This window comes from Bos taurus, chromosome 29 (genome assembly GCF_002263795.3).
Source record: "Bos taurus isolate L1 Dominette 01449 registration number 42190680 breed Hereford chromosome 29, ARS-UCD2.0, whole genome shotgun sequence".
Classification (NCBI taxonomy): domain Eukaryota; kingdom Metazoa; phylum Chordata; class Mammalia; order Artiodactyla; family Bovidae; genus Bos; species Bos taurus.
This window is the reverse complement of record NC_037356.1, coordinates 36,510,606-36,534,177: the sequence shown is the minus strand read 5'-3', so window position 1 is coordinate 36,534,177 and position 23,572 is coordinate 36,510,606. Positions and strand designations below refer to the sequence as shown.

Here is a 23,572-nt window from a genome sequence, read left to right as displayed (position 1 = left end):
ATGCCCCGCGCCGCCCCCCGGTGGCCGCCGCTTCTGCTGCTGCTGCTGCTGCTGACGCTGCCGCCGCTCGCCCGCGGCGCCCCGGCCCGGCCCGGAGGCAGGAGGCCGGCCTCCGCGCTCGTGGTGCCCAAGCGGTTGCAGAGCATCGCCGGGGAGGTCGCGCTCCACCTGTCCGCCTTCGGCCGCGACTTGGAGCTGCGCCTGGAGCCCGACGACAGCTTCCTGGCGCCCGAATTCAAGATCGCACGCCTCGGGGGCTCCGGCGGGGCTGCCGGGCGCGAGAGGGAGCTGCGCGGCTGCATCTTCTCAGGCACGGTGAACCGGGACCCCGAGTCGCTGGCGGCCGTCAGCCTCTGCCGCGGGCTGAGCGGCACTTTTCTGCTGGAAGGCCAGGAGTTCACCATCAAGCCCCAAGGCGCTGGGCGCTCCCTGCATCAGCCACACCTCCTGCAGCGCTGGGGGCACGTGCACCCTGCCACTGCAGCCCAGCCCCTGTCCAGAGCGTCTGAGAGGGAGGCGCAGAAGGAAGAGGGTGAGAGGCAGGAGAGAAGAGCCGACACAGCGGAGGAGGAGGAAAAGGAGAAACAGGAGGAGGACGAGGAGGGCCAAGAAGAGGAGGCAGAAAGTTCCAGCGAGCCACCACCAACCCTGGGGGCCAAGAGCAGGACCAAACGGTTTGTTTCGGAGGACCGCTTTGTGGAAATGCTGCTGGTGGCCGATGCATCCATGGTTGCTTTCTACGGAGAGGACCTAGAGGTAAGACTTGCTGTGCGGGGACACCCTGATCACCTCCCAGAGTCTCCAAATTGTCCCCTTTCTTGTCCCTCTGAGAAAAATCCTTCCAGCTCCTCACCCCAAACAAGGTCCTCTCCTTTCTGAGAAAGGGAAGTAACTCTTTTCATGACCTTTGACACCCAGGAGACCACCTGCTCCTGCCACTACCTCCCTTCTAATTGGAGGGGAGGCTCTGGGCTCCCTCCTCCATGTCCACCCCCATCCCACACATGCTGAGCTGAAAGTGAGTTTTAAAGCACCCCCACCCCAGACACCTGCCTCGCACAACAGAGACGATAAGTGAGCATTTGGGAAGAGCATCTACCCCAAGCCCCATTTCTCAGCCCCCTACTGTCTCCAGACCTGAGGGACTCCCAAGGAAAGGCCGCTGGGATGCAAAGGTGTCCTTTGCCTGCAGAACTGAGGCTGCCTTAAGTAAAAGACATTGTTTGCAGGGAGTTGAGGCTGGAAAGGGGCTGCCCAACTTCTGTGCGCCCAGCTGGTTCTGATCAGGGGCACGGATACCTTGCCAACCTGGCGCTTAGCCCTGGCAGAACTTGGCAGCACCGGCGTCAGCACGAGAAGGGAGGGGAACAGAATTTCTGCCTGGGGATTCAGCCCAGGAACCTGAAGCTTCAGGGGAGAGGGAAGGAGAAGACAATGGGGATCTGACCTCCTGTGGTGAGTGTCCCTGGTGGAGCCACAACTATTCTTGGCCCACCTGAGCTGCCCTCTGCCTAGACACAGCTCTCTATTGAGCTGGGGCAGGGAACTGAGTCCAGGGGACAGTTCCTGCAGCCAGGCCGATTCCAAATAGATTTACTGATGCTGCGGACTCAGCAGGAGGTGTGTGTGTCACCCTACACCCCAGCACCTCCTCCAAGGACCAGATGAAGCAGAAGGCTCCAGGTGAGGCCGCACTTTCTCTTATCCTGGGGAGCGCAGAACCAGAGATGTGCCCCATGGAGGACTGACCTACCCAGAGGGCACCGATTCCTGAAATGGGCACCCTGGCCGCAGCTGCAGCTCAGTTGCTGCCATTTTGGTGATGGCAGTCTTGGCTATCATCCCATTCTAGCCTCAGCCTGTGCCCAGCTGATGCCTGCCTTGGGGGCTTTGGCACCACCTGTGCAGAACAGTCTACATGAGGCACGGCGGGCCCTTCTATTACTTGCCCCAGCTTTCTCAGTCTGCCAGTCACTGGGAAATGCATTCTAGGTGCAAAGATGGGAAGAACTGGAGGTGAAAGGTCCACGTGGCTGCCCCCCTGGATGCTGCCAGGGTGGTTCAAACCCATCAGACCCCATGTTGGCAGTCTGTATTCACTCCTCCCAGAGCTTGGGATGGCAGCTTTGACCCTGCAGTCCAGTTCTGCCCAAGGACTGTGGGTCTGCACTGACCAAGTATCTGCTTCCTGGCCTTCCAGGAGAGCAGGGGAAGGTACCAGCTGCCTCCTCTGACTCCTGCCCCAGCATGTCCTCCAGAAGGCGGCAGGTGGGACTTCTCCCATCTCAGGTTGAGGACAGCCACACCTGGCTACCAGGGGACCCCTGGCAAAGTCCATCCACCTCAAACCCTGGGTGCGGTGCTGAGCCCTCCCACACACGATTCCTTTCTGACAGCTGCCTGACAACCGGGAGTAGGAAAGCCCACAAGAACAGGGAGAAGCAGCGGGGAAAGTCATTGCTTTTCGGTCTTCAGAGTCAAAATGTCCTCCCTAATGTTTCCCTACCCTCTCGGCTCAGCTCAACGCCCAAACACTTAAGATGCTGTGAATTTTCCTCCAGCATGTACTTGGCAGCTCCAGCTGTCAGAGCCACCTGAGAGCAGACATGCGGGCTGCCAGGCACCAGGGTTCCCAGGCCGCTGAGGCAAGGGTAGGGCTGGGTTCTGCCCCAGGTCTACTGCACCAGACAGCTGGCTTCCTCTTTGCACCCAGGGGCACTTGTACCCTCATAGGACTCTTGGCTGGATGACCCAACATGCGCATGTCCCACATGGTCCCCTACACACACACAGGTTTCTGGACATTCAGACAGGATCGCTGCAGCAGCCCACCACCTCCGTGGGTCAGGAGAACACCCCAGAAGAGCTGTCAGGCACCTTGAAAGCTTAGGTCCTTCCCTGGGTGGGTAGGGTTCCCTCTGCCTTTGGGGCCAGCCCTGACCCCTCTCCCTTGGTCTCATCCCGTCACTGCCTGCATTCTGCTGTCACTGCCCCAGGTGGGGCTGAGGCTGAGGCACAGCTGTTTCTATGACTGACCCCTGGCCCCTCTGCTCTGACTGTTCACCCGCTGTGGAGATGCCACAGGACAGACCTGAATTTCTCAGCTCAATCCCTTGGACTGTCCCATGAGCTCAGCCAAGGCACAAGTGAATGTCAAGGCCAGATTCCCTGCCCTGCCCAGACACACCTCCTCAAATATAACCTAGTTCTCTGCAAGTAACTCTTCAAGGAGTCCCCTGGAGACCTCATTCACACAGATGGAGGTGCTTTGGGGTGTCCCAGCCACCAGGGTGTGTAATGAGGATAAAGAGATGCTTCCCCTTCCCCCATGAAGAGACGCACCTGGACTTGGCAATGGAGTCTAGTCTAAGCATCGCTGAGGCTGCTTCCTAGTGAGCCTTCTGGAAAGTTCAGCACCTCGTGGGGAAGTCACACGCTGAGGACATTCAATCTGCAGAGTGGTTTACAGGGACCATGCAGTGCAAACACCTGTGAGGGGGCAGAGGAAGAGAGTGAAGGTTACAGACGATCTGTGACTTCCCCCAGGTCTCCTCACCTGACAGCCATGCTGGGGTGCTGGGCCGTGCCGCCTGCTCAGCACCAGGAGGGTCTGTGACTCTGGCTCTGCCTCCCCTGACATCCTCCATGCTGTGGGAATGGGTCACTGAGCCCAGCCACCCAAGCAGGTCCAGCCACAATGGGAGGCCCAGTCCTGAGAAGAAACTGCCTTCAAGGCCAGAGAAAGAATTAACCGTGCGCAAGTCTGGCTTCACTGCGGAGTGACGAGGAAGTTTTCCAGACTCTGTACACTTGAGGAGCTCAGACAAAGGGGGCTTTCTGAAAGGGGGGACCACCTCAGAAGAGACCTTTAACTCTGTCTGCACCCAGCTGCTGCTGACTGTTCCTGGATGAAACTGCACCAGGAAGGGGCGAGAGTAGGGAGCGGCGCCCCACGCTCAGTCTGGAAAATGGTCTAGCCAGACCATCAGCTGCTGAGCTTCTCAAGTCGCTGCTGAGCAGGGAGGTCCCCAGAGAAGACCAGAGGCGTCCCAGAGTCAAGCTACTAGCCAGTGGCTTCAGGGAGGGCTAAGTCACTTCACCTCCGTTCCACTGCCCTTCGGGAAAATGTCTCCCACCAGCCCTATCACCAGAGTGGCCAAGTATCCTGGCTTGCCCAGCACAACCCCTGGCTAGGATTATCTTGGCGTAATTATTAACACTTCATCTTTACTCTCAGAAGTGTCCTGTTGTGGATAATAACAGAACAGACACGTGTCTGAGTCTCCGCGGGCACGTTATATTGCCGTGAAGTATGAACCCCCACTAGAAAAGACCAAGTCTTCGGTCTGTTGCCATCAGAATGATCGACCGTGTAAAGCACTTCCCAGTTTAAAAAGGCCATAGTCTTCAACGGTCCTTGAGTCACCATGTACCCATCCTCCTGTCCCACTGGGAAGGCAGGTAGGACAGAGACAATGTCAAGGGCACGCGGTCTTGCTCGCATACTTTGATCTCACTGTGCTGCAGTTGTCCTTGCAACAGCAAAGGTGGGTGGCAGTCAGTGCCATGAAGAAGAGCGTAGACTTTGACAGAAAATAGAAATGCATGACTTGAGTAAGTTACCCCTTTTTCTGAACCTCAATTTCTTCACCAGCCTGACAGGCACTGTTCTACCAAGGATCTGGCAGTGTCTGGAGGAGATAGTAAAATACAAAAGGCATCTGACCCAGGGCCTGACACATAGCAGATGCTCAGCAAAGCACAGCTAATACCAGAGTTGCCTTGGATGGCGTTTTGGGCCTGGAAGTCAGACCTGCCCTTCTGGACCAGGAGATAGGCCCAGAAGTGGGGTTCACGGTCTCACAGCTGCCCACCTGCCCAGGCCTGGCTCCCTGCCCCCAGGGTCAGTTAGATGCACAGACATCTGAGCCACCAGTCCTCAGAGGAATTTCTCATCCCAAAAGCTCAGTGATTGAGAGAAAGGGTAGGTGGGCCAGGCCAGGACTGCGGACTTTAACAGACACTTTGGACCATACAGGCCTGGCAGCCCTCTTTTGATGGGAATTATCTTAGAAGAGAGCATCCAAGGGAAACTTCAATGTCCTCCCATTAAACCCACTGCCTAAAAGGAAAATTCTCAAGCCGGCTCAGCCTGCCATTTGCATGATGTTTGGAGAGGAAGCTACGAGCTCCCTGAACCCCAGGGAGAAGAATCCATGAGCCTCGGTGTCAGGTCGCACATCCTGTGCACTCGTGTACCTTCGGCTCACACTGGGGATCAACCCATTGACAGTCTCTGCTAGGATGATGGAACAGCTTGGGAAACAGAGCCTTCTTAAACCTTAGATCACTGGTTCCTTATTCCAAACCTTTAGGGACTGGTTGTGGGGCAGCTGGCGTTTCTCGCCTACATGCCTTCTTCATCAAACATCATCTCCCTAGTTTTGAGATTGTGATGTTGGAACTTGAAGGGAGTTCTCTTGTGAGGAGGGTTGCAGGTTGTTGCAGGTTGTTCCAGGAGTTGGCCACTGGTCCTCGTCAGGGGTGGCGGGGGGCACCCTGGAAGCAGCGGATAACTAGAGGGAAGAGCCAGACAGGCTGCCACTCCTCAGCCCTCACCCCCAGCTGCCTAATGAGGTGGTTACTTGTTTCCCTCAGGAATCTGACTCCAGGAGCGGGTGCCAAGTTTCAGCTTTGTTGATACGATGTTTACATCAGCCTAAACGTAGCTGGAGTGTCTGACACACTAAGTGACCTGCCGACCCTTGTTTATAGTCTTACCACATATCTGGCCGGTTGCCGGCGAGATGAACAGACAGATCCCATTCACAAGTAATGGGATTCATCTGGAACTCCCACACGTGACCTCAGCCCCGGAATGTCCCTCTGTAGCCTTTCACCTTCGGTTCTTTCCTTCCGGTCCCACCTTCCAGATCACAGGAGGGCAGAAAAAGAGACTACAGCGGGGTGGAGCCCTGAGGGGCAGGGAGCAGGACTGGCCACACTCCTGGCAGAGGACCTCGGTTTCCTGTTCTGTAGAATCATCCTAGACGATGCTCTTCTGGAGGTCCCAGAGGCAGGAGAGTGACCTGATCTGGCCTCCTCGGAGGCCCTGGGAGCTGTTGGCAGCCCAGGGTTGGGCAGAGGCCAAGCACCGATGTCCACTCTTCCTCTGACCTTGATGGGACCAGAAGCAGCGTGAGGCTGAGAGCCTGGGTCTCACCAGCCCATCCCTTCTCTCCTGACCCAAGCTGAGGAGGATTAAACCCCCTGGGCTGTCCAGGCAGAAGCCAGGAGGCTAGGTTCTGGGAAGTTTAATGAGAAGAGTATAGACCTCAGAGGCAGACATGCCTGTGCTACACCCCAGCTTTAAGAGCTGGGTGGCTGTAGACAAGGTATTTGACTTGTGAGAACCTCCACTTCCTTGTTGGAGAAATGAGGATGACTGCCCAGATCATTGTGAGCATTTCCTGAGGTGACGCATATCCAGTCTGCGACTGGTGCAGAGGAGCTCCTGTTAGGAGTGACCATTACAGCAAAGAAGAGTAGGGGTTACCGCAGCAGACTGAGGACAATTCTCCATGGACTCTAACCTTGAGTGCTCAGACAAGTGCTTCTGGGCTGAGAGCATGAGGGGAGGGGTGGCTGGCAGGGAGACGGTGGGTGTCCAGGTTAAGGTAGATAAATCGTGCAGTCCAGTAGAAGAACTTTCTGTGACGATGAAAATGTTCTGCAGCAGCCATGAGTCTTATGTGGCTATTGGTGCTCTTGAAATGTGCCTGGTGTGGCAGAGGGACGGTGATTTTAATTGGATTGAATTTTAATGGATTTAGATGTCCATGGCCATGTGTGGCTGGGCAGGACGTTAAACACACAAACTTTGGAGCCAGGCCTGCAGGGTTCATGGGCTGGCTGACACACTAGCTCTGGACCTCAGGCCACTTACTCAGCCATGGATTTCTAATACGTACAAGGCAGGGAAATAATGCCAGTGCTTGGGGTGGCGGGGAGGGGGGTTAGGAGCCCACCCAAAGAGGCTATACACCAATGCCCTGCAGTGAGGAGTGCACAGCTCAGGTGACAGCAGGGGTGGGCACTGCTGGGATGTTGACCCCTCCCTCTTCACCCCTGCTCGCCTCAGAACCACATCCTGATGCTGATGTCCATGGCCGCCCGCATCTACAAGCACCCCAGCATCGGCAACTCCGTCAACCTGGTGATGATGAAGTTGGTGATCCTGGGGGACAAGAAGCTGGGCCCCGAGGTGTCAGACAACAGCGGGCTGATACTGCGCGACTTCTGCGCCTGGCAGCGGGACATCAACCAGCCCAGAGACCGGCACCCCGAGCACTTCGACACGGCCATCCTGCTCACCAGAGAGGTTGAGGGCCTCCAGACACTGCAGGGGAAGGGGTGGCACCGGGTGGGTCAAGGAGGGGGTGTGGCTCAAATGTGGAGCCAGCCCAAATGTGGGGACTGGCTCCCTGCTGGCCCTAGCTGGACAGAGAGCCGTGAATGTGGACGAGGGGGTGGGGCGGGAGGAGGAGGTCATGAGGACAAGTATGAGGTATTTCAAGGGAAGCAGAGGAATGCGTAAGGGCTCTTGTCCAGAGGTTTGTGACCAGCTGTCTGCTGAGGTCATGACAAGACAAAAAGGACTCAAACTGCCCTGAGAGACATGTGGAGTTGGAACAAAGTGCAGAGGTGCAGCTGCAACCCGGGTTAAACCCTGGGGGCAGGTAACCAGGCTCCTCCCATAATGTCTCCAAATCAGGAGGCCTGCCCACCTTCACGGTGAGGTTTAAGCAGGTGGTTTCCTAAAGTCTAGCCAGACTCCTCATGGGTAGAGGCCCTGCTCCCTGCCCCCCAGGCGTCAAGACGACCCCGAGGCCAAAGCTGCGTGTTTAGCCCCACTTCACAGCTGGGGAGCCCGAGGTCCAGGGGTCAGGGCCCATCCGTCTCCCTATGCAGGGGTGTCTATAGCCTCCCAGGCTATCCTGCCTCCCAGGACAGACTTCCCAGGCCCACAGCCTGATGTCTTGCTGATGTAGATGACAAATGTCCTTTGTGAAGAAATAGAGATTTGGCTGAAAACATCTCCCTCATCTCAGGAGGTGCAGGAACATGCAGTTCCTGTCCTCTTTCTGTCCTCACGTCTCGCTTTCTCCTGAGCAGAACCTTTGCGGGCAGGAGGGCAGGTGTGACACCCTGGGTGTGGCCAACGTTGGCACCATCTGTGAACCCAGCAAGAGCTGCGCCGTGATCCAGGACCAGGGCCTCCAGGCAGCCTACACTCTGGCCCACGAACTCGGTAAGATCTCCCACTCCCAGAGGCCAGGTGCTGGGTTGGGGGGACCTGCCTTCCAGAGTCCAGTGGTGCAGCCCCCCAGGGCTGTGCCGTGCTTCCTGGTTGTCACAGAGTAACTATGCCCTCATGCTCTCCATCCCCACCCTGAGTGAAGGGCCATCCTCAGGCGGCATGGGGAAACACCAGTGCTCAGATAGAGCCGTGAGGGGGTGTCCTGGCTAAGCAGTCAGGATTCAGAAGGTCAACTGCAATGACAGTGAGAGAAAGTGAGCAAACGATTAAGGGGAATGTGAATCAGGAAAGGCCCCAGCAGAAAAGAGAGGGATCCCAGTGCTCCCGGTTCCCCTGGGAGAGTGGGCTGAGAACTGTCCCTGAGGAACAAACAGGTGGAGTTCCTGGATGAGCTGGCACTGCTTAGGCTTTCAAAGCACTGTGCCCCATGGATGGACGGCTGACAGCAATGGAGGCGGCAGGTGGACTAGGGGTCTCGTCCTTCCCAGGGCACGTCCTCGGCATGCCCCACGACGACTCCAAGCTTTGTACTCGGCTGTTCGGGCCCCTGGACAAGCACCACATGATGGCGCCGCTCTACGTCCAGCTGAACAAAACACGGCCCTGGTCCCCCTGCAGCGCCTCGTTCCTCAGAGAGTTCCTGGACCGCGGGTACGGTAGGTCCCCGCTTCTCCCTGGCCGGCGGCGGGCACCCGCATTCCTGGACCGCGGGTACGGTAGGTCCCCGCTTCTCCCTGGCCGGCGGCAGGCACCTACTTTGCTTGAGTCTCAGGACGGGAGACATTCAGCAGCAGTGTCCTCACTGCCCTCCAGGGCTGAGGTGCTCTACCCACTCCTCTAGCCTGCTGTTCCTCAGCCCAGCTTCTAGCGCCAATGAGATTATCTGCAGAGCAGGTAGAAGTGGTCTGAGAAGGTCTGTTGGAGAAGATGGGTTCCCACAGACCTTGAAGGAATGGAAGAATGTTTGTCATACAGAGCAGAGAAGGGAGCCTCCGGCTGGAGCCGTACATCACAGGGTAGCGTGAAAACAGCATAGGCAGGAACGCCCCCTGAGAGCAAGGAGTGGGGCGAAGTGCCTGGTGCAGGCAGCCTGGCTTGTGGAGTAAAGAAATGAAGACACAAGTGATTCTTGATGCAGACATAATAGATCGTTCAAACATCAATACTTTGGCTTTAATTCTCTGGGCCTGGATTTAACAGTCCATTTACATCCCTAATTATACTGTGACTTAGATTAGTGCTACAATTAGCTGGCCTTCCCTCGGTAAACACTGCATACATATAAGACATTCTGGATGACAAAGAAATTCAGTCCTTTAAATAAATGTGCTACTGATAATCAAAACGTGGAAGGAATTTCTCTAGATGATGGAGTGTTGACAGTTTGTGGATTGAAGTCAAGGAGTCCTTGAGTGCCATGTGACAGGAGGGAACCCCTGGCCCTTATTCCTGTTTCTCTGCTTCCTTCATTCCTCAGGGGACTGCCTTCTGGATGCCCCTTCCTGGGCCATGGCCCTGCCCACAGACCTCCCCGGCCGCAGGCCCCTCTACGACCTGGACCAACAGTGCAAGCAGATCTTTGGGCTGGGCTTCCGCCACTGCCCCAACTCCTCTGACCAGAACACCTGTGCGCAGCTCTGGTGCCGCATTGATGGCCCCGACCCCCTTTGCCACACGAGGAATGCCAGCCTGCCCTGGGCCGATGGGACACCCTGCGGGCCCGGGCACCTCTGCTGGGAGGGCAGCTGCCTGCCCGAGGAGGAAGTGGAGAAGCCCGAGGTGAGGGATGGCCACTGGGGTGTCAGGGAGAGGGACGGGGGAGGGCTGTTTCCATGGAGGAAGCCGCACTTGAGAGCTAGGAAGCAGGAGGCTTGGGGCCAGATGCAACTATGAGTAGAGCCACACATCCTTTGACACACAAAATAAAGCGTATTTATTCAGACACAAGAGGAGCCCTTCGAGGGTGTCCTCAGAGCAAATGGATGGTGCTATCAGGGCTTGGGCGTTTGGAGAGCTTGCCTTTGGAACAGCTGTGGACTTGACTTGGAGGACTGGTGCTAGGTGTGGACACTCCTGCGCGAGACTGTCATGGACACTCAATAAACAGAAGCCATTATGAATTCTATTATAAACGGAGTGAGTGACAGCAGAGGAGGGACACCCCATCAAGAAGGAGGGGAAAGTATTCATGCCCTACCCGTGTCTGAGCTGAATTCTTAGCTAGGGGTCAGGACAGTGGGAGGTAGTGTGGGGACCCCTTGTTCCAGAAGGAGGGAAGAAGGAAGGGGAACCACCTCTGAGCCAGTAGAGAAAACTTGGCAGAGTGAACCTGCAGGGAAGGCAAGGCAATGTCGAGAAGGGGTTTTAAACGACTGGCTCCTTTGCCCTGCTCTTTGTACTTCCAAACTGTAAGGCTCGTCACCTTTCTCTAACTGGAGTCACTGAGCCATCTCTGAAACAATGTCCGATGGGTCTCAGCCTGGGTCTGGCCAGCTCTGAATCACTAGGGTGGCCTGCGCTCTCACCTTCTGGAAGGCTGTCCTCAGGGCACATCCCGTGCACGGAGGCCCAGGGGCCTGTGTGGCCACGTAATCCACACATTCCTTCTAAACTTGGGCCGGGATAGGCGTCATGGATTCTTTCTAAGTCCCCTCCAAGCCCCTGCCCAACACGTGGCTTTTCCCAACCCTGTCCTGTAGTGTGGGCTTCACACAGTCCTGAGGGGAGAGATGGGAAGGGGGTCCACTCCCACCTTCCCCAGCAGTGCAGCCAGGCTCCACACAGGAAAAAGTGGCCAGAAAGTGAACCCAGGCTAGTGCTTCTAATGTATTTTTAAGGGGAAAAGACAGATTAGAAATATTGCATAAAAAAAAAAAAGAAATATTGCATATATTGACAGAATCATGTCTCTGTAAAATAAAAACACGGGACCTTCATGACGATAGTCAGAGCACAGGTATAAAGGGATATTGATGAAAATCATGTCAATGGCTTCATCTAGGTAGTGGTATATCTTTAAGTGTTACTTTCTCTCACATTTTTCCTATTTTTCATTTTTTATAGGATCACGTATGACTTCTGTAACCTTTAAAAAATTATTTTCATTTTGAAAACTCTGTGTACCCACCCATCACAACTGCTTGACCTCAGAGTCAGTTGTAAAGTTGGATGTGACTGTTCCCAGGATGTCCTACTCACTCCTGGACCTGGAGGCTAGTAGACTAGCAGCCTCACCTCCCAGAGATCCTTCCTTTAGGTCAGAGCTGCTCAGCCTCAGCACTGGTGGTGTCTGGGCTGTGTGCACTCTGGCTGTATAGGCTGAGCAGCTCCCTGTCCCCGACTCGTTGGAGGCCAACAGTGTACACCCTGCCCAGCTGTCTCCAAACACTGCGGGAGTCTCAGCCCCCATGGGAAACCACTGTATTTTCCTCAGCCTTATTCCCATAAAAGTGTTTGATTCTGCAACTGAGCACCTTACAAAGGGTGAGGAACGGTTCTAGACCCTTGGCTGCTTGGAGGGCAGCTGAGGGCCAGGCCCGCACAGACTCTGTGGTCAGCTGCAGTCACACAAGCCAATGGGAAGACGAATTGGGCAGTTAGCGAACTCCACCCACCAGCACAAGCACAGCTAGGAAAGGAGGTCCCACCGAGAGCCTAGGCCCTCTCCCCTCACCCCACTCAGAGCGGCCTTGTGTGTTGCAGGCTGTGGTGGATGGAGGCTGGGCCCCGTGGGGACCCTGGGGTGCATGTTCACGGACCTGCGGAGGAGGAGTACAGTTTTCATACCGTGAGTGCACCAATCCTGAGCCTCAGAACGGAGGGAAGTACTGCCTGGGTCAGAGAGCCAAGTACCAGTCATGCCACACCGAGGAGTGCCCCCCAGACGGTAATGACCAGAGCAGCTGCTACGGCGACTGCAGCACATCCCTGGAAGAGGGTGGTCTCTCGGGCTCAGAGCTTTCCAGGGTGCAGACAGAAACAGGCTCTTGAGGCACCACACTTCGGGGCAGCCTACAGTGCCCCGGGCCAGCTCTCACTGTGCAGGGAGAGCCTGGAAAAGTCAAGGAGAGAAACCACCCTGGTTTTTGGAGATGTGGACATGGAGGATGTCACTCCCAACCAGCTTATGCTCTAGAGCTGGGGCAGGGCTCTGCGGAGGGCTAGAGTCCACAGTAATACTACTCCTGGAGGAGTCTAAACCCTGTTGTGTGTGCAGAACAATGGAGCCACTGTCCAAAGCAATTGTCGGAGCCACCTCCAGGGTCACTCCAGCCAACGTTCAGCCCAGGGCAGAGGGAAGGTTTCTGAATCTGATCCTAGCACACACTTCTCCTAAGAAGGTTGCTCATCTCCCCTTGGGGCCATGGCATCTGCCTATGGGAACCTTCCTGGGAAGTGCCTCATTTCTGCCTCCCAGGCACATCCCCCAGTGCCCACAAGAAAGCACATACCTTTTTTTTTTTTTTCCCCATGTAGTCTTCTTTAATTGGAGGATAGTTGCTTTACAATGTTGTGTTAGTTTCTGCTGTGAATGAGCTCTGAGTATACATATATCCCCTCCCTCTTGGACCTCCCTCTCCTCCCTTCCCCTCCTAACCCTCTAGGTCATCACAGAGCACTGAGCTGAGCTCCATGAAAAGCACATACCTTAACTCCTTAACTAGGAGCAGTGACGGCTACAGAGACATGAGAGGGAGTCCCTGCAGATCCTTGCTCCACCACCCTGTCCAGCTCCTTGTCGCAGCTCCAGGGAGTGTGACAGGCAGCAGATGGCACACACTTTTAGGGAGGTTAGAGAAGTTCCTACAAGCACAGAGGCCCAGCCCAGGGAGGGCAAATAGCAAGGGAGTCTGGAGGCTTTGTAGTTTTGTAAGACGAGGAGGAGCCGTAATGGCAGGAGGCTCTAGAGCATCTGCCTGGAATTGTGGGCATCCTCCTGGCACACTAGTGAAGGGCTCCTGGGGAAATGAGAGAGAGAAGAGAGGAGAGGGGAATGAATACGAGGCACAGAGGAGACACGGACAGGAGCTGAGACCTGGATTTCAGGTGCACTGGTACCAGCCATCTCCATCAGCGGGAGCTTAGTGCCTCTCGTGTGCCTCGGCTGTCCCGACGCTCTCTTAGGAGGGGGCGTGGCCACCTGGGGTTTGAAGCTCCACAGACCATGAAGGTGTCCAGCTCGGTGGGGAACCTCAGCAGTAAGAGCAGCGCTAACTTCAGGACCGAGAGAAGGAAACACCCAGGTCTTCCTGTCTTGGAAGCAGCAGGATGGGTGGGAGACTAGGCACCAAGTCTCACAGGAAACCCCCAGCCTTAGCTTGTGAGCAGTGGACTGAATTGTGGAGTATGGGAAGGAGCATGCAAAACCTCAGCTCATCCTGAACAGAGGACAGGACTTAGTGACATGCCGGAAATAGCAGATGTAGGTGCTCAAATGTCGAGAAGATACCAGGGTTCCAGTCTCAGGCTAGAAGGTGGTAACATCACACTGTGAAGAGTCAACCTGGAGAAGGCAATGGCACCCCACTCCAGTACTCTTGCCTGGAAAATCCCATTAATGGAGGAGCCTGGGAGGCTACAGTCCATGGGGTCGCTAAGAATCGACACGACTGAGCGACTTCACTTTCACTTTTCACTTTCATGCATCGGAGAAGGAAATGGCAGCCCACTCCAGTGTTCTTGCCTGGAGAATCCCAGGGATGGGGGAGCCTGGTGGGCTGCCGTCTATGGGGTCACACAGAGTCGGACACGACTGAAGTGACTTAGCAACAACAATGAAGAGTCAACCAGGTGATGGAGGAACCACACGGAGTTGGGCCTCACTGAGCTGGAGGTAATCACAGTGTCTTCAAGTGGACTCCCCCAAAGACACCCAGAATTACAGCAAGTGGAGAGCAGAGGCCAGATCAGAATTAGGGACAGAGGGGGCCTTTGTCCAAATGTCCAGTGTCAAGAGTCATGATTAGCAGAGGGTCCAAAATATACCTCCATGTGTCATTCTCTGCTTCCCAGGCCTACTGAGCTATCCCCATCCTCACCTAGGTTTGGTGTTGGTGGTGGTTTAGTCGCTAAGTTATGTCCGATTGTTGCAACCCCATGGACTGCAGCCCGCCAAGCTCCTCTGTCCATGGGATTTTCCAGGCAAGAACACTGGGGTGGATTGCCATTTCCTTCTCCAAGGGGTCTTCTCAATCCAGGAATTGAGTCTAGGTCTTCCTGCACTGAAGGCGGATTCTTTATACCAACTGAGCCATGAGAGAAAGCTAATCAGTAAAGCAGAATTAAGACTCTCCCCAATAGAAACACTGTCTTTCCCAGAAAACCCCCGCGGGGCAGGCTTCTCCTTTCCTGCCTCATGAGTCAGCGCCGAGGTCAGTGCTGAGGAAGGGCGGGCTGAGGTGACCCGCGTCCTGGGACCAGGTCAAGTCCAGGAGGAAGAAGGATGCCCAGAATCCGGGCATCTCCCCCTCGGGGTCCTCCCTGCTTCAGTTCAGCATGGTGACTCCGTGACCTCTCATCCTCGTTTTAGGGAAAAGCTTCAGGGAGCAGCAGTGTGAGAAGTTCAATGCCTACAATTACACAGACGTGGAGGGAAACCTACTGCAGTGGGTCCCCAAGTATGCGGGGGTGTCCCCCCGGGACCGCTGCAAACTGTTCTGCCTAGCCAGGGGGCGGAGCGAGTTCAGAATATTTGAGGACAAGGTGAGGAACCTTCTGGAACTCAGATGCACGGGTGGGGAGGAAGGCCTCCTGGCCCGGACCACGTGCGGGCTGCATCTATGCTCAGGTCCCTTCAGACCCCGCTTCCTTTCTGCAGGTGATCGATGGCACCCTGTGCGGACCCGATACTCTGGCCATCTGTGTCCGTGGCCAGTGTGTCAAGGCTGGCTGTGATCACGTGTTGGACTCACCTAAGAAGCTGGACAAGTGTGGGGTGTGTGGGGGCAAAGGTGACTCATGCAGGAAGGTGTCTGGCTCCTTCAGTCCCTCCAGGTGGGTCTCCCAGGAGTCCTGTCCCTAGCTGCAGGAGTGGACCGGGCTTTAGAGACAGTGGCGGCCCCTGCATACCCGGGAGTGCTAGCTGCAGTGTCTGCATGAACTCGGTATCCTCTCTGTCTCAGAGTGGTTGTGAGGGGTGAGGAGGTGGGAGAGCACGTGGTGCAGTCTGACTGGCAGAGGGGCCACCGGAGGCCACGTGCCTGGGGCATCATCTCTGAGTCAGTCGGCAGCAGATCTGCGCTGAGTAACTGGGACCCCTGCCAGAAGCAGCTCCTCCAGGCCTGCTGTGGGAAGGACGTTTCACCTGCACCCGGTGGGTCCTGCCCTTTCTGCAGGTGGATCTTCAGAAAGGGGGTTCTTGGGGGACCTTGGCAGTCTTGGAGCTTCCTGAATCTGAGAGCCCCAGATCCTTTCTCATACCTTAAATCCGTAAGTTCCTGTGAAGTGAAGTGAAAGTTGCTCAGTCGAGTCCGAGTCTTTGCGACCCCATGGAGTATACAGCCCATGGAATTCTCTAGGCCAGAATACTGGAGTGGGTAGCCTTTCTCTTCTCCAGGGGATCTTCCCAACCCAGGGACTGAACGCAGATCTCCTACATTGCAGGCAGGTTCTTTACCAGCTGAGCCACAAGGGAAGCCCTTCTATATTTAAGTGCTTTCACTTCTGACTGATTCCTAAAATGAGTCTGTCAGGGCCAGGATGGTCATTCCCTGTTTATAGATGAGGAAACTGAGGCACGAAGAGATAACATGATCATCTGAGGTCACCATGGTAGGTAACGACGTCTGAGGAGAACCCAGGTTTCTCCTTTCCTAGAGGTTTTTTCCTGCCCTGCACACACTTTGTAGAGAAGGGCAAGGGTCCATGGCCACACTGCACCCCTACCCAACTCCTTCATGCTACCTCATCTCATCAGAATCAAAGAACAAAATCTGCTTTCAAATACAACTCGCGAGTCTGTTCATATTTAAACTCAATGATATAGAAAAAAAGAACCACACGGCATGAGGCGGTCAAAGGGGGAGTCCCCACGGTGCTCGCTCAGACCTTAGATCAGGGGCCAGGGTCCTCTCACAGCTTCCCAGTGGGCATGAGACAAGAACAGCAAATAACAGAGTGACTGCCCTCCTCAGGCCTCTTCACCTCCCTCCTAGCCTATGAGACCAAATACTTTCTACCCACAACGAGAAGAATAAGAATTCAGGGTTCTCCATCCCACAGAAAGCCCAAGGCCCACAATAAAGTGAAAACATTTGCCCCAGAGCACCCTGTCACCTCCGACGGCCCAGCTCCTGGTGCTGGCACACCCGGGAGAAGGCCCCTGGGCACAGTGTGCCACCCTGCTCCCTGCCCTTGAGCCACACAGCCACACTTCCAGGAACGGACGGACTCTGAGAGCGGAGTGAGGCATCCATCTGGTCAGATCCTGGAATGGGCGTGGGGACTTGAGCAGCAACAGCCCAGCTTTCACTTCCCTTTGGGCTCCCTTCCCCTGTATGCTATCGTCAGTTCTCATCTCCAAACACTCACAATAGAGCTGCCGGGCAAAGCAAAAATCCCAATGTACAGAGCATTCTTGCTGGCGTCACCAGCTAACTTATTGGCAACTTTATGCAACTATTTCCTGATTTGATAGTGCAAATTTTTGTTTGCCCACCTCCAGTCACTCCACACTGACCTCTTAAGTGCCTGACTTGGGGAACCACAGGTCCTAAGAGTATCTTTCTGTTCCTGTCACAGTTATGGCTACAATGACATTGTCACCTTCCCGGCTGGCTCCACAAACATTGATGTGAAACAACGGAGTCCGCCGGGAGTTCAGAACGATGGCAACTACCTGGCCTTGAAGACCACAGATGGGGAGTACCTGCTCAATGGAAACAACGCCATCTTTCCCACAGAACAGTACATCCTGCTGAACGGGACTGTCCTCAGGTACAGCGGTGCCTTCACCTCCCTGGAGCGGCTGCAGAGCTTCCAGTCCCTGCCCGAGCCACTGACCTTACAGCTCCTGAAGGTCCATGGGGATCCCCTCAAGGTCAAATATACCTTCTTTGTCCCTGATGATATGAACTCCAGCAAACAGAGCAGCAGAGAGAGGACAACCACCAATGTCATTCAGGCCCTGCTCAACACGCAGTGGGTGCTGGGGGACTGGTCTGAATGTTCTCACAGCTGCGGGGCCGGCTGGCAGCGGCGGATGGTGCAGTGCCGTGACCCCAGCGGCCAGACCTCTGCCGCCTGTGATGAGGCTCTGAAGCCTGAGGATACCAAGCTCTGCAGAAGCCTGCCCTGCTTCTCGTGATTCAGAGAGGGTGGCTTCTGCTCATGGGCTCGGGGTGTGGGGTGCAAACAAGGTCGCACTATGGTGACCCCACATCTGGAGGTGGTATTGCCAGCCTACCCAGGCCTTACACTGCCATGGCCCTCCAGCTGGGCATGAATCTACAAGGGGAGGAGAGGAGAAGAGACAGACCACAGATGCTGTGGGGTGGACCCTCCTTGGTTCAAGTAGAGGGCATAAGGTAAAAGGGACACAAACAGAAGACTCGTTCAGCCTGTTTGAAAAGGAGTAGCAAAGTTAAATGAAAAAAAACTGTTTTCTACTTGGTTCCCTTGATAAATAATCTACCTCAGTGAGGAAAATATTAGTCACAGAGAGACGGGGAGTTGGGGTGATGGTGAGCATCACAGCAAGCCCGATATTTGCACCCTGAGGCATCTTCAGAGATGACCGGGACTATCTTCAGCATTAAACCCATCGGCTGGAGGGCTGCGAGCCCGGGACTGTGAAGAGCCCCGTGTTCTCAGGCTCCCACCTGCAGGGGTGGATCCACTTCAAGTATTTATGCAAATGTGTCTCTGAACTAAAGTGTGCTCTTGTGCCAATGCAGGGGTCTGTTCTGGCTCTGTACTTCTCTGGAAGGGCAGGGGACCCTGGGCCCCAGGACAGAGGCTGAAACTAGGTCAGCTCACCTTGAGCACACCCATGGAAGCTGGCACCTTGCCTGCATCTCTGAGACCTCCCTCTGAGTGTTCTTATCTGCCGAGTCCAGCCAGTTGAGGCAAGGCTGTATCTGCATACTCCAGACTGGAGGTTCCCCAACTTCAGCAGGCATTAGGGTCATTAAAGGCCTGCTTGAAACACAGATGGCAGGGCCCAGCCCCAAGGGTTTCTGAGTCAGTGTCAGGGACTGCAAATCTGCATTTCTAACAAGTTCCCAGATGACATGCAGGCTGCTAGTTTGGGGACCCTGCTTTGAGAAGCCCTGCTCTAGTGGAAACTTCCAACTCTGGGGTAACAAAGGTTTGGCGATGCCCCCAGGTTGCTTATTCTTGGGAAATCCTTTCCCATTCCACTCTGCATGTGTCCTCATCCTCATATTTACATACCGACCAGCCGGAGAAACAAGATTCTCTTAGCATCTGAGGAATGCCGCACCTGTTTCTAAGGACCATCATCCCAGTGACCTCAGCTCCTTCTCTTCACGTCGAGTTCAGCCCCAACTCACAACTCTTTTGACTACACAAACTGCAGTGTCCCCATCAGTGCTGTTACACAGAACGACCTCCCCACCAGCACCTGAAACCTGCCCGAGAACCCCCTAATCCCACCTTACTCCAGGTCCCCTCATCTCTGCCTGGCTCTGAGCAAGCCCCCAGCTCGTCTTCCATGTGGTCTGGTGTACAAGGAGCTTAGTACAAGGATGGAAAGGAACAGACGACATCAAGAGACGACACTCTAATGAAGATGGGAGAAGTCTGAATGAGGATCTTCCTTTTTCTATCCCCTTTAACCCCCTGGTCCTTCCCTTTAGCTATCTCCTGAGACCCCTTCTAATGAAAAGTGGGCTCAGCAGAGAGGATGCTGCACAGAGCCTGTGTGAGAGGAAAGGTTCCCCTGGGAGGATTTAGTTGTGGGGCATAGGCAGGCAGATAGGATTCAGCTCCAACCCCGCCTCCGAGGGTTGTCTTGACATGGTGCGAACTCCACGTGGCGGCCGTGGACGCCACTGACCACTTTTCCCTGACTGCCATGTCCTTGGTGAGCGGGAGGCAGGCTCGCCTCAGCATAAACAAGCACACGCAGGCATGTTGATGATGACCAGAAGTGCCATATTTTTCCTTGTTGCGCACCAGCTTTGTTGAGATGGACCGTGTATTTCTGCAATTCTTTGTCTCTTTCCGTTCTCTTTCTCCCCCAAATAATCAAGGCCAAGTGTGTCCACAGTAACTGCCCACGCATGCCCAGCTGTGCCTTCCCTACAGCCTGCATCATTACCAGGCACAGAGTCTGCCTGGCACTCAGCTGGCAGCAGAGCTGCTGGTGCGCAGAGCAGAATAATATCCCACTTGGCTCCTCTTTGCTGTGTGGGCTCAGCGAGGCTCACAGAAGACAGGCTTGTTTGTGTCTGGAAACTCAGCAGCTGCAGCTCAGGGACTCTGAAAACAGATCTGCAGGGAGAGACCAGGCTGTTGCTCCCCCAGCCTACCATGACCACCCTTGTTGCCCAGAGGAGGGAAGACTGACTTTCCTTTGCTGACAGCTGCACCCTCAGCAGTGGTTCCTCACCGAAGTGGTACCGGTGCCTCCCCTGAAACTCCGTGAGGCCCTGACTTGACAGGTAACTTGGTCTCCTCTGGCCCCTCCAAGCTCCTGGCAGAAATATTTCAAAGGTGGTCCATTAGCCTCAAAGTTTATTTCCAACCTTCCATCCTTGAGATAAGTGAGTCCTTGTCTGGGGTTATTCTCTCCCCTTCATTCCCCTGTAGCTGACCAGAGGGTTTGTGAATTCACAGAAGTATGCTATGTCACTGTCCCCAACCAGCTTTGGTCAACCACCCCTCTCTCCCAGGGTGAGGGGCTCATCTTCCCGCCAGCTCCACGTGGTGCTCTCTGAAGACATTCGCCAGGTGTTACATCCTTCGTATGGGGGCTTTTTAACCAAGTTTGCCCTTTTACTGAAGACTGTTCCCCCTTAGCATCCAAACGTTTGTTCTTCTTGCTTTCCTCTGGGCCCCTCTTCGTGTTTACCATGCCTTCCTCCCACCAAAAAGAAAACAATGACAGAACAATAGGAAAGTCCTTCAGAGTATGCTGTCTTCTGCTTTGTCGTGTGATCTCCATGTGGTCCAGGAAAACTGAGTGGCTTTGTCACAGCTGTGTTCTCAGATCTGCAAAGTAAGCTGGTGCCTCTGCATAGGGCCCAAGAACCCCATGTCCGAGTCTCCCCTGGTCTCATGGAAAGGGGCTCCGGAGCCCCAGCGATATCTGCTGTGTGGGCTCTGCCTCAGATCCCCAAACCCCTCAGGAGGCAGCCGCCTCCCTTGACTATTTGGGAATTAGGACCGGTTTGATTACAAGAGTGAATACAATGTGGAATTTACCAAAGAGAATCAGGTGCAGGGCTATCCTTGGAATTCGAGATTTCTCCTGACACAGCTGCATCCCTGCCTTTTGCCTCTTGGGTGAGTTAAAGCTAAATTATTAAATACTCGGCCAAAGTCAAAGACAAGACACCGTGAGCATGATGAAGACCGTGAGGACAGAGTTCTAGGCAATAATGCATCCACGCCCCAACCCCTGTCCTCCTCCACCCTCTCCCAGTGCAGAGTGGAGAGACCTGTATCCACAGCAGTATCCTCCACCCCTAACTCCACCGGGGGACTGGATCCTCAGCCACCCCAAGGCCTGGAACAGGCTGCCGTGTGTCCTGGGAGGAAGAAGGGGAAGGCACAGAGGCAGCGCCACCCTGCCCTGTAGAAATGCAAACCAGGGTTGGCCGACCTGTGGGGGCTGTGACTGCAGGACAGCATGTCTTTCTGAGAAAGGTCCCTACTAGCACGGCACGTTTCCCCACCCCATCCCGCTCCTCTGGCTGAGCTTGTAGCTTCAAGAAAACTGCCCATGGAATGTGAGAAGGAACAAGGGCACCAACCTAAGTTGATGTTTTCGCTGGGTCAATCTAGTTGATCCGTGGAGACATACTGTGGTCAGATCGACCTTACATAAGAAACACTTTCAAACAAAACAACGTGAAACGCGAGGGGAACGAGAGGTTGACAGCGCTGAGCAAGCAGGGCGGTTGGGCTGTGCCCCTGCCTGGAGGGCACCTCATGAGCCCCTCTCAGGCACCTGTCTGCTTTCTTGGTCAGTACTTCCCCACAGCCGGGCCAGGCTTATAAAACAGGAGCACCCTGTGACAGCTCAGTTCCTGCTTCTTCACAGGGGGACCTCTCTGATATCCCACTGGAAAGGCAGTGGGCCTTCCCAGCTGAAAACTGAGTGTCCACCAACCCACAACCCAAAACTAGACCCTGCTCAAGTACTGGGAAGAAAAGATGAGACCCAAAGCCCAGGGGATCCTGAGCTGAGACGCTAGAGCTGGGAGAAAAGTCCTGGGAAGAAAAGATGAGACCCAAAGCCCAGGGGATCCTGAGCTGAGATGCTAGAGCTGGGAGAAAAGTCCTCAGATGCACCTGTCTCTTTAGGACATATGTTCCCTCAGGCCTAGGCCTCAGCAACGAGAGACAGGAACGTTCTGGCTGACTTTCCACCTCCACCAGCTGCCCAGCCCATCCCTGGCAGACGCACAGATGCCCCCAGGAAAGGAGAGAGAAGAGGAGTCTTCCCCAGCCCTCACTGTTCCTCATTCCAAACATTCTGTGAGTCCCAGCACACTGGAAGAGTGTGTCCTCCGCCAAGCACAGCTCCCTGTTTCTAAGAAAGGGAAGAAAAAATAGTTGAAAGGGTTTTTGGACCATGGAGAGCTTAAGTTTCTGGTAACATAAATGAATCAGACACAGGTAAAAGAATTTTCTCCAGAAGTAAAGAAAGATGCTGTGAGTTCTTCTATTGGACCAGAAAGTGGGGAAAAGATAGCGGAGAAGGGAGATGCATCCAAGGTTGAAAGGAGGGAGAAAACCACTGTGAACGGTAGATCAAAGAGAGGGTCTGGTGACGACAAAGGTCAGCGTGCACCTCCCAAGGCCATATCCTGCACTTGCTTATTACTCAACTTCTTCACCTCTAAAGTTATAGATTTAAATATTGTGTCCACCAACCACGACTTCCAATCCTTCCAGACCTTTCATGCTCCCTCAATACTTATTCTAGGGACCCCAGGTCCTTGACCCACCCACCATACCCACATCCCCATCTTTATTTCTCCTCCATCTCTACTTCTTTCCCTGTGCACATGGAGTCCATGTTCCAGCACTGCAAGCTCCATCTTGCCAACATTCCTGTCTTCCTTGCCCCACTGACTGACTAGGGCGCCACAGCAGAGCCCACGGAGACCACTGCACCCTCTGCCCCAGGCTTACCATCATGGTGTTGACTCTGAGAAGCAGGGCCCATGCCACTGAACTCAAGGGGCCACCATGAAGTTAGCATGTTCAGTGGAAGCTCTAACCAGCCACCCAAGCAGGCCTCCCTCATTAGTTCTATCGCTGATCCTGTATAAAATTACCTTCCACTTTCTTCACTCTCCTGATGAGTTCATGATCCCACCATGAGTGGAAGACCTCACCTCTCCCAACTCAGCAGAACTCAACCCTACATCACCCATGATTTGAGGAGAAAGGAGACACAGTCTCACTGCTGACCAGTCAGGCTACAGACCTGAAGCTAGAGGAACACCCTGATTTTATCTTATTTTAGAACCGAGAAGCATATTCCAGTAACTCTCAAGTATATAGTAGACGGGGTATTTGGGACCTTATTAAATTAATCTCCCAGGTCCTCCGGGCATAGAGCATAGGCTTCCAGGACTCCCCACCCCGTCATCCTTGCCTGCCCCTCTTTCTTCTACCACCCACCCAGAGTCCTGCCTTTCCTTGTGCTTGCTCCCTGGCATGATTTATCACTTAGTCCACACTGTCTGCTGTCGCTGCTGCATGGACCTGGACCTTCAGATCTCAGGGTGGATGAGGGGAAGCTAGACAAGCCCTCGTGGGGACACAATCAAGACAACAGTGACAGCAGCCTCCCCACACTTGCCTGTCTCTGGGGCACTGTGATGCTGGAAGAATGTGTGCTTCTGCTCCATCTGGAGTTATGTTACCAAAGATCCCTCTATTTTTCTAGTCCCCAGATGTGCTAGATCTCAGAAAACGGATGGGATTTTAAAAAATCAAAAAACAAAAAACCCTGCCCACAAGAGAATGAAAGTCATCATTCAAGAAATCACAGTATCTTGCCACCGGTCTTAAGGTCTGACCCATAGCTCTACTTAGTCTTTTAAAACTATC

General features: G+C 54.6%; 1 protein-coding gene across 1 annotated transcript; it reads left to right on the top strand.

Annotated features, from left to right (window-relative positions):
- Window positions 1-17,624, top strand: ADAMTS8 (ADAM metallopeptidase with thrombospondin type 1 motif 8). Its single transcript, NM_001192325.2, has 9 exons — window positions 1-756; window positions 7,142-7,381; window positions 8,176-8,311; window positions 8,809-8,976; window positions 9,798-10,099; window positions 12,023-12,206; window positions 14,850-15,022; window positions 15,138-15,313; window positions 17,060-17,624. The coding sequence occupies exons 1-9, from the start codon at window positions 1-3 to the stop codon at window positions 17,622-17,624; spliced, it is 2,700 nt and encodes an 899-aa protein (NP_001179254.2).
- Window positions 17,625-23,572: the final 5,948 nt, after the last annotated feature.

Bases quoted from the DNA above. Each gene is read 5' to 3' on its own strand.
- ADAMTS8 (NM_001192325.2), top strand. From the start codon at position 1: ATGCCCCGCGCCGCCCCCCGGTGGCCGCCGCTTCTGCTGCTGCTGCTG. The intron at 757-7,141 runs GTAAGACTTGCT...TGCTCGCCTCAG, and splicing joins TCTACGGAGAGGACCTAGAG to AACCACATCCTGATGCTGAT. The intron at 15,023-15,137 runs GTGAGGAACCTT...TCCTTTCTGCAG, and splicing joins TCAGAATATTTGAGGACAAG to GTGATCGATGGCACCCTGTG.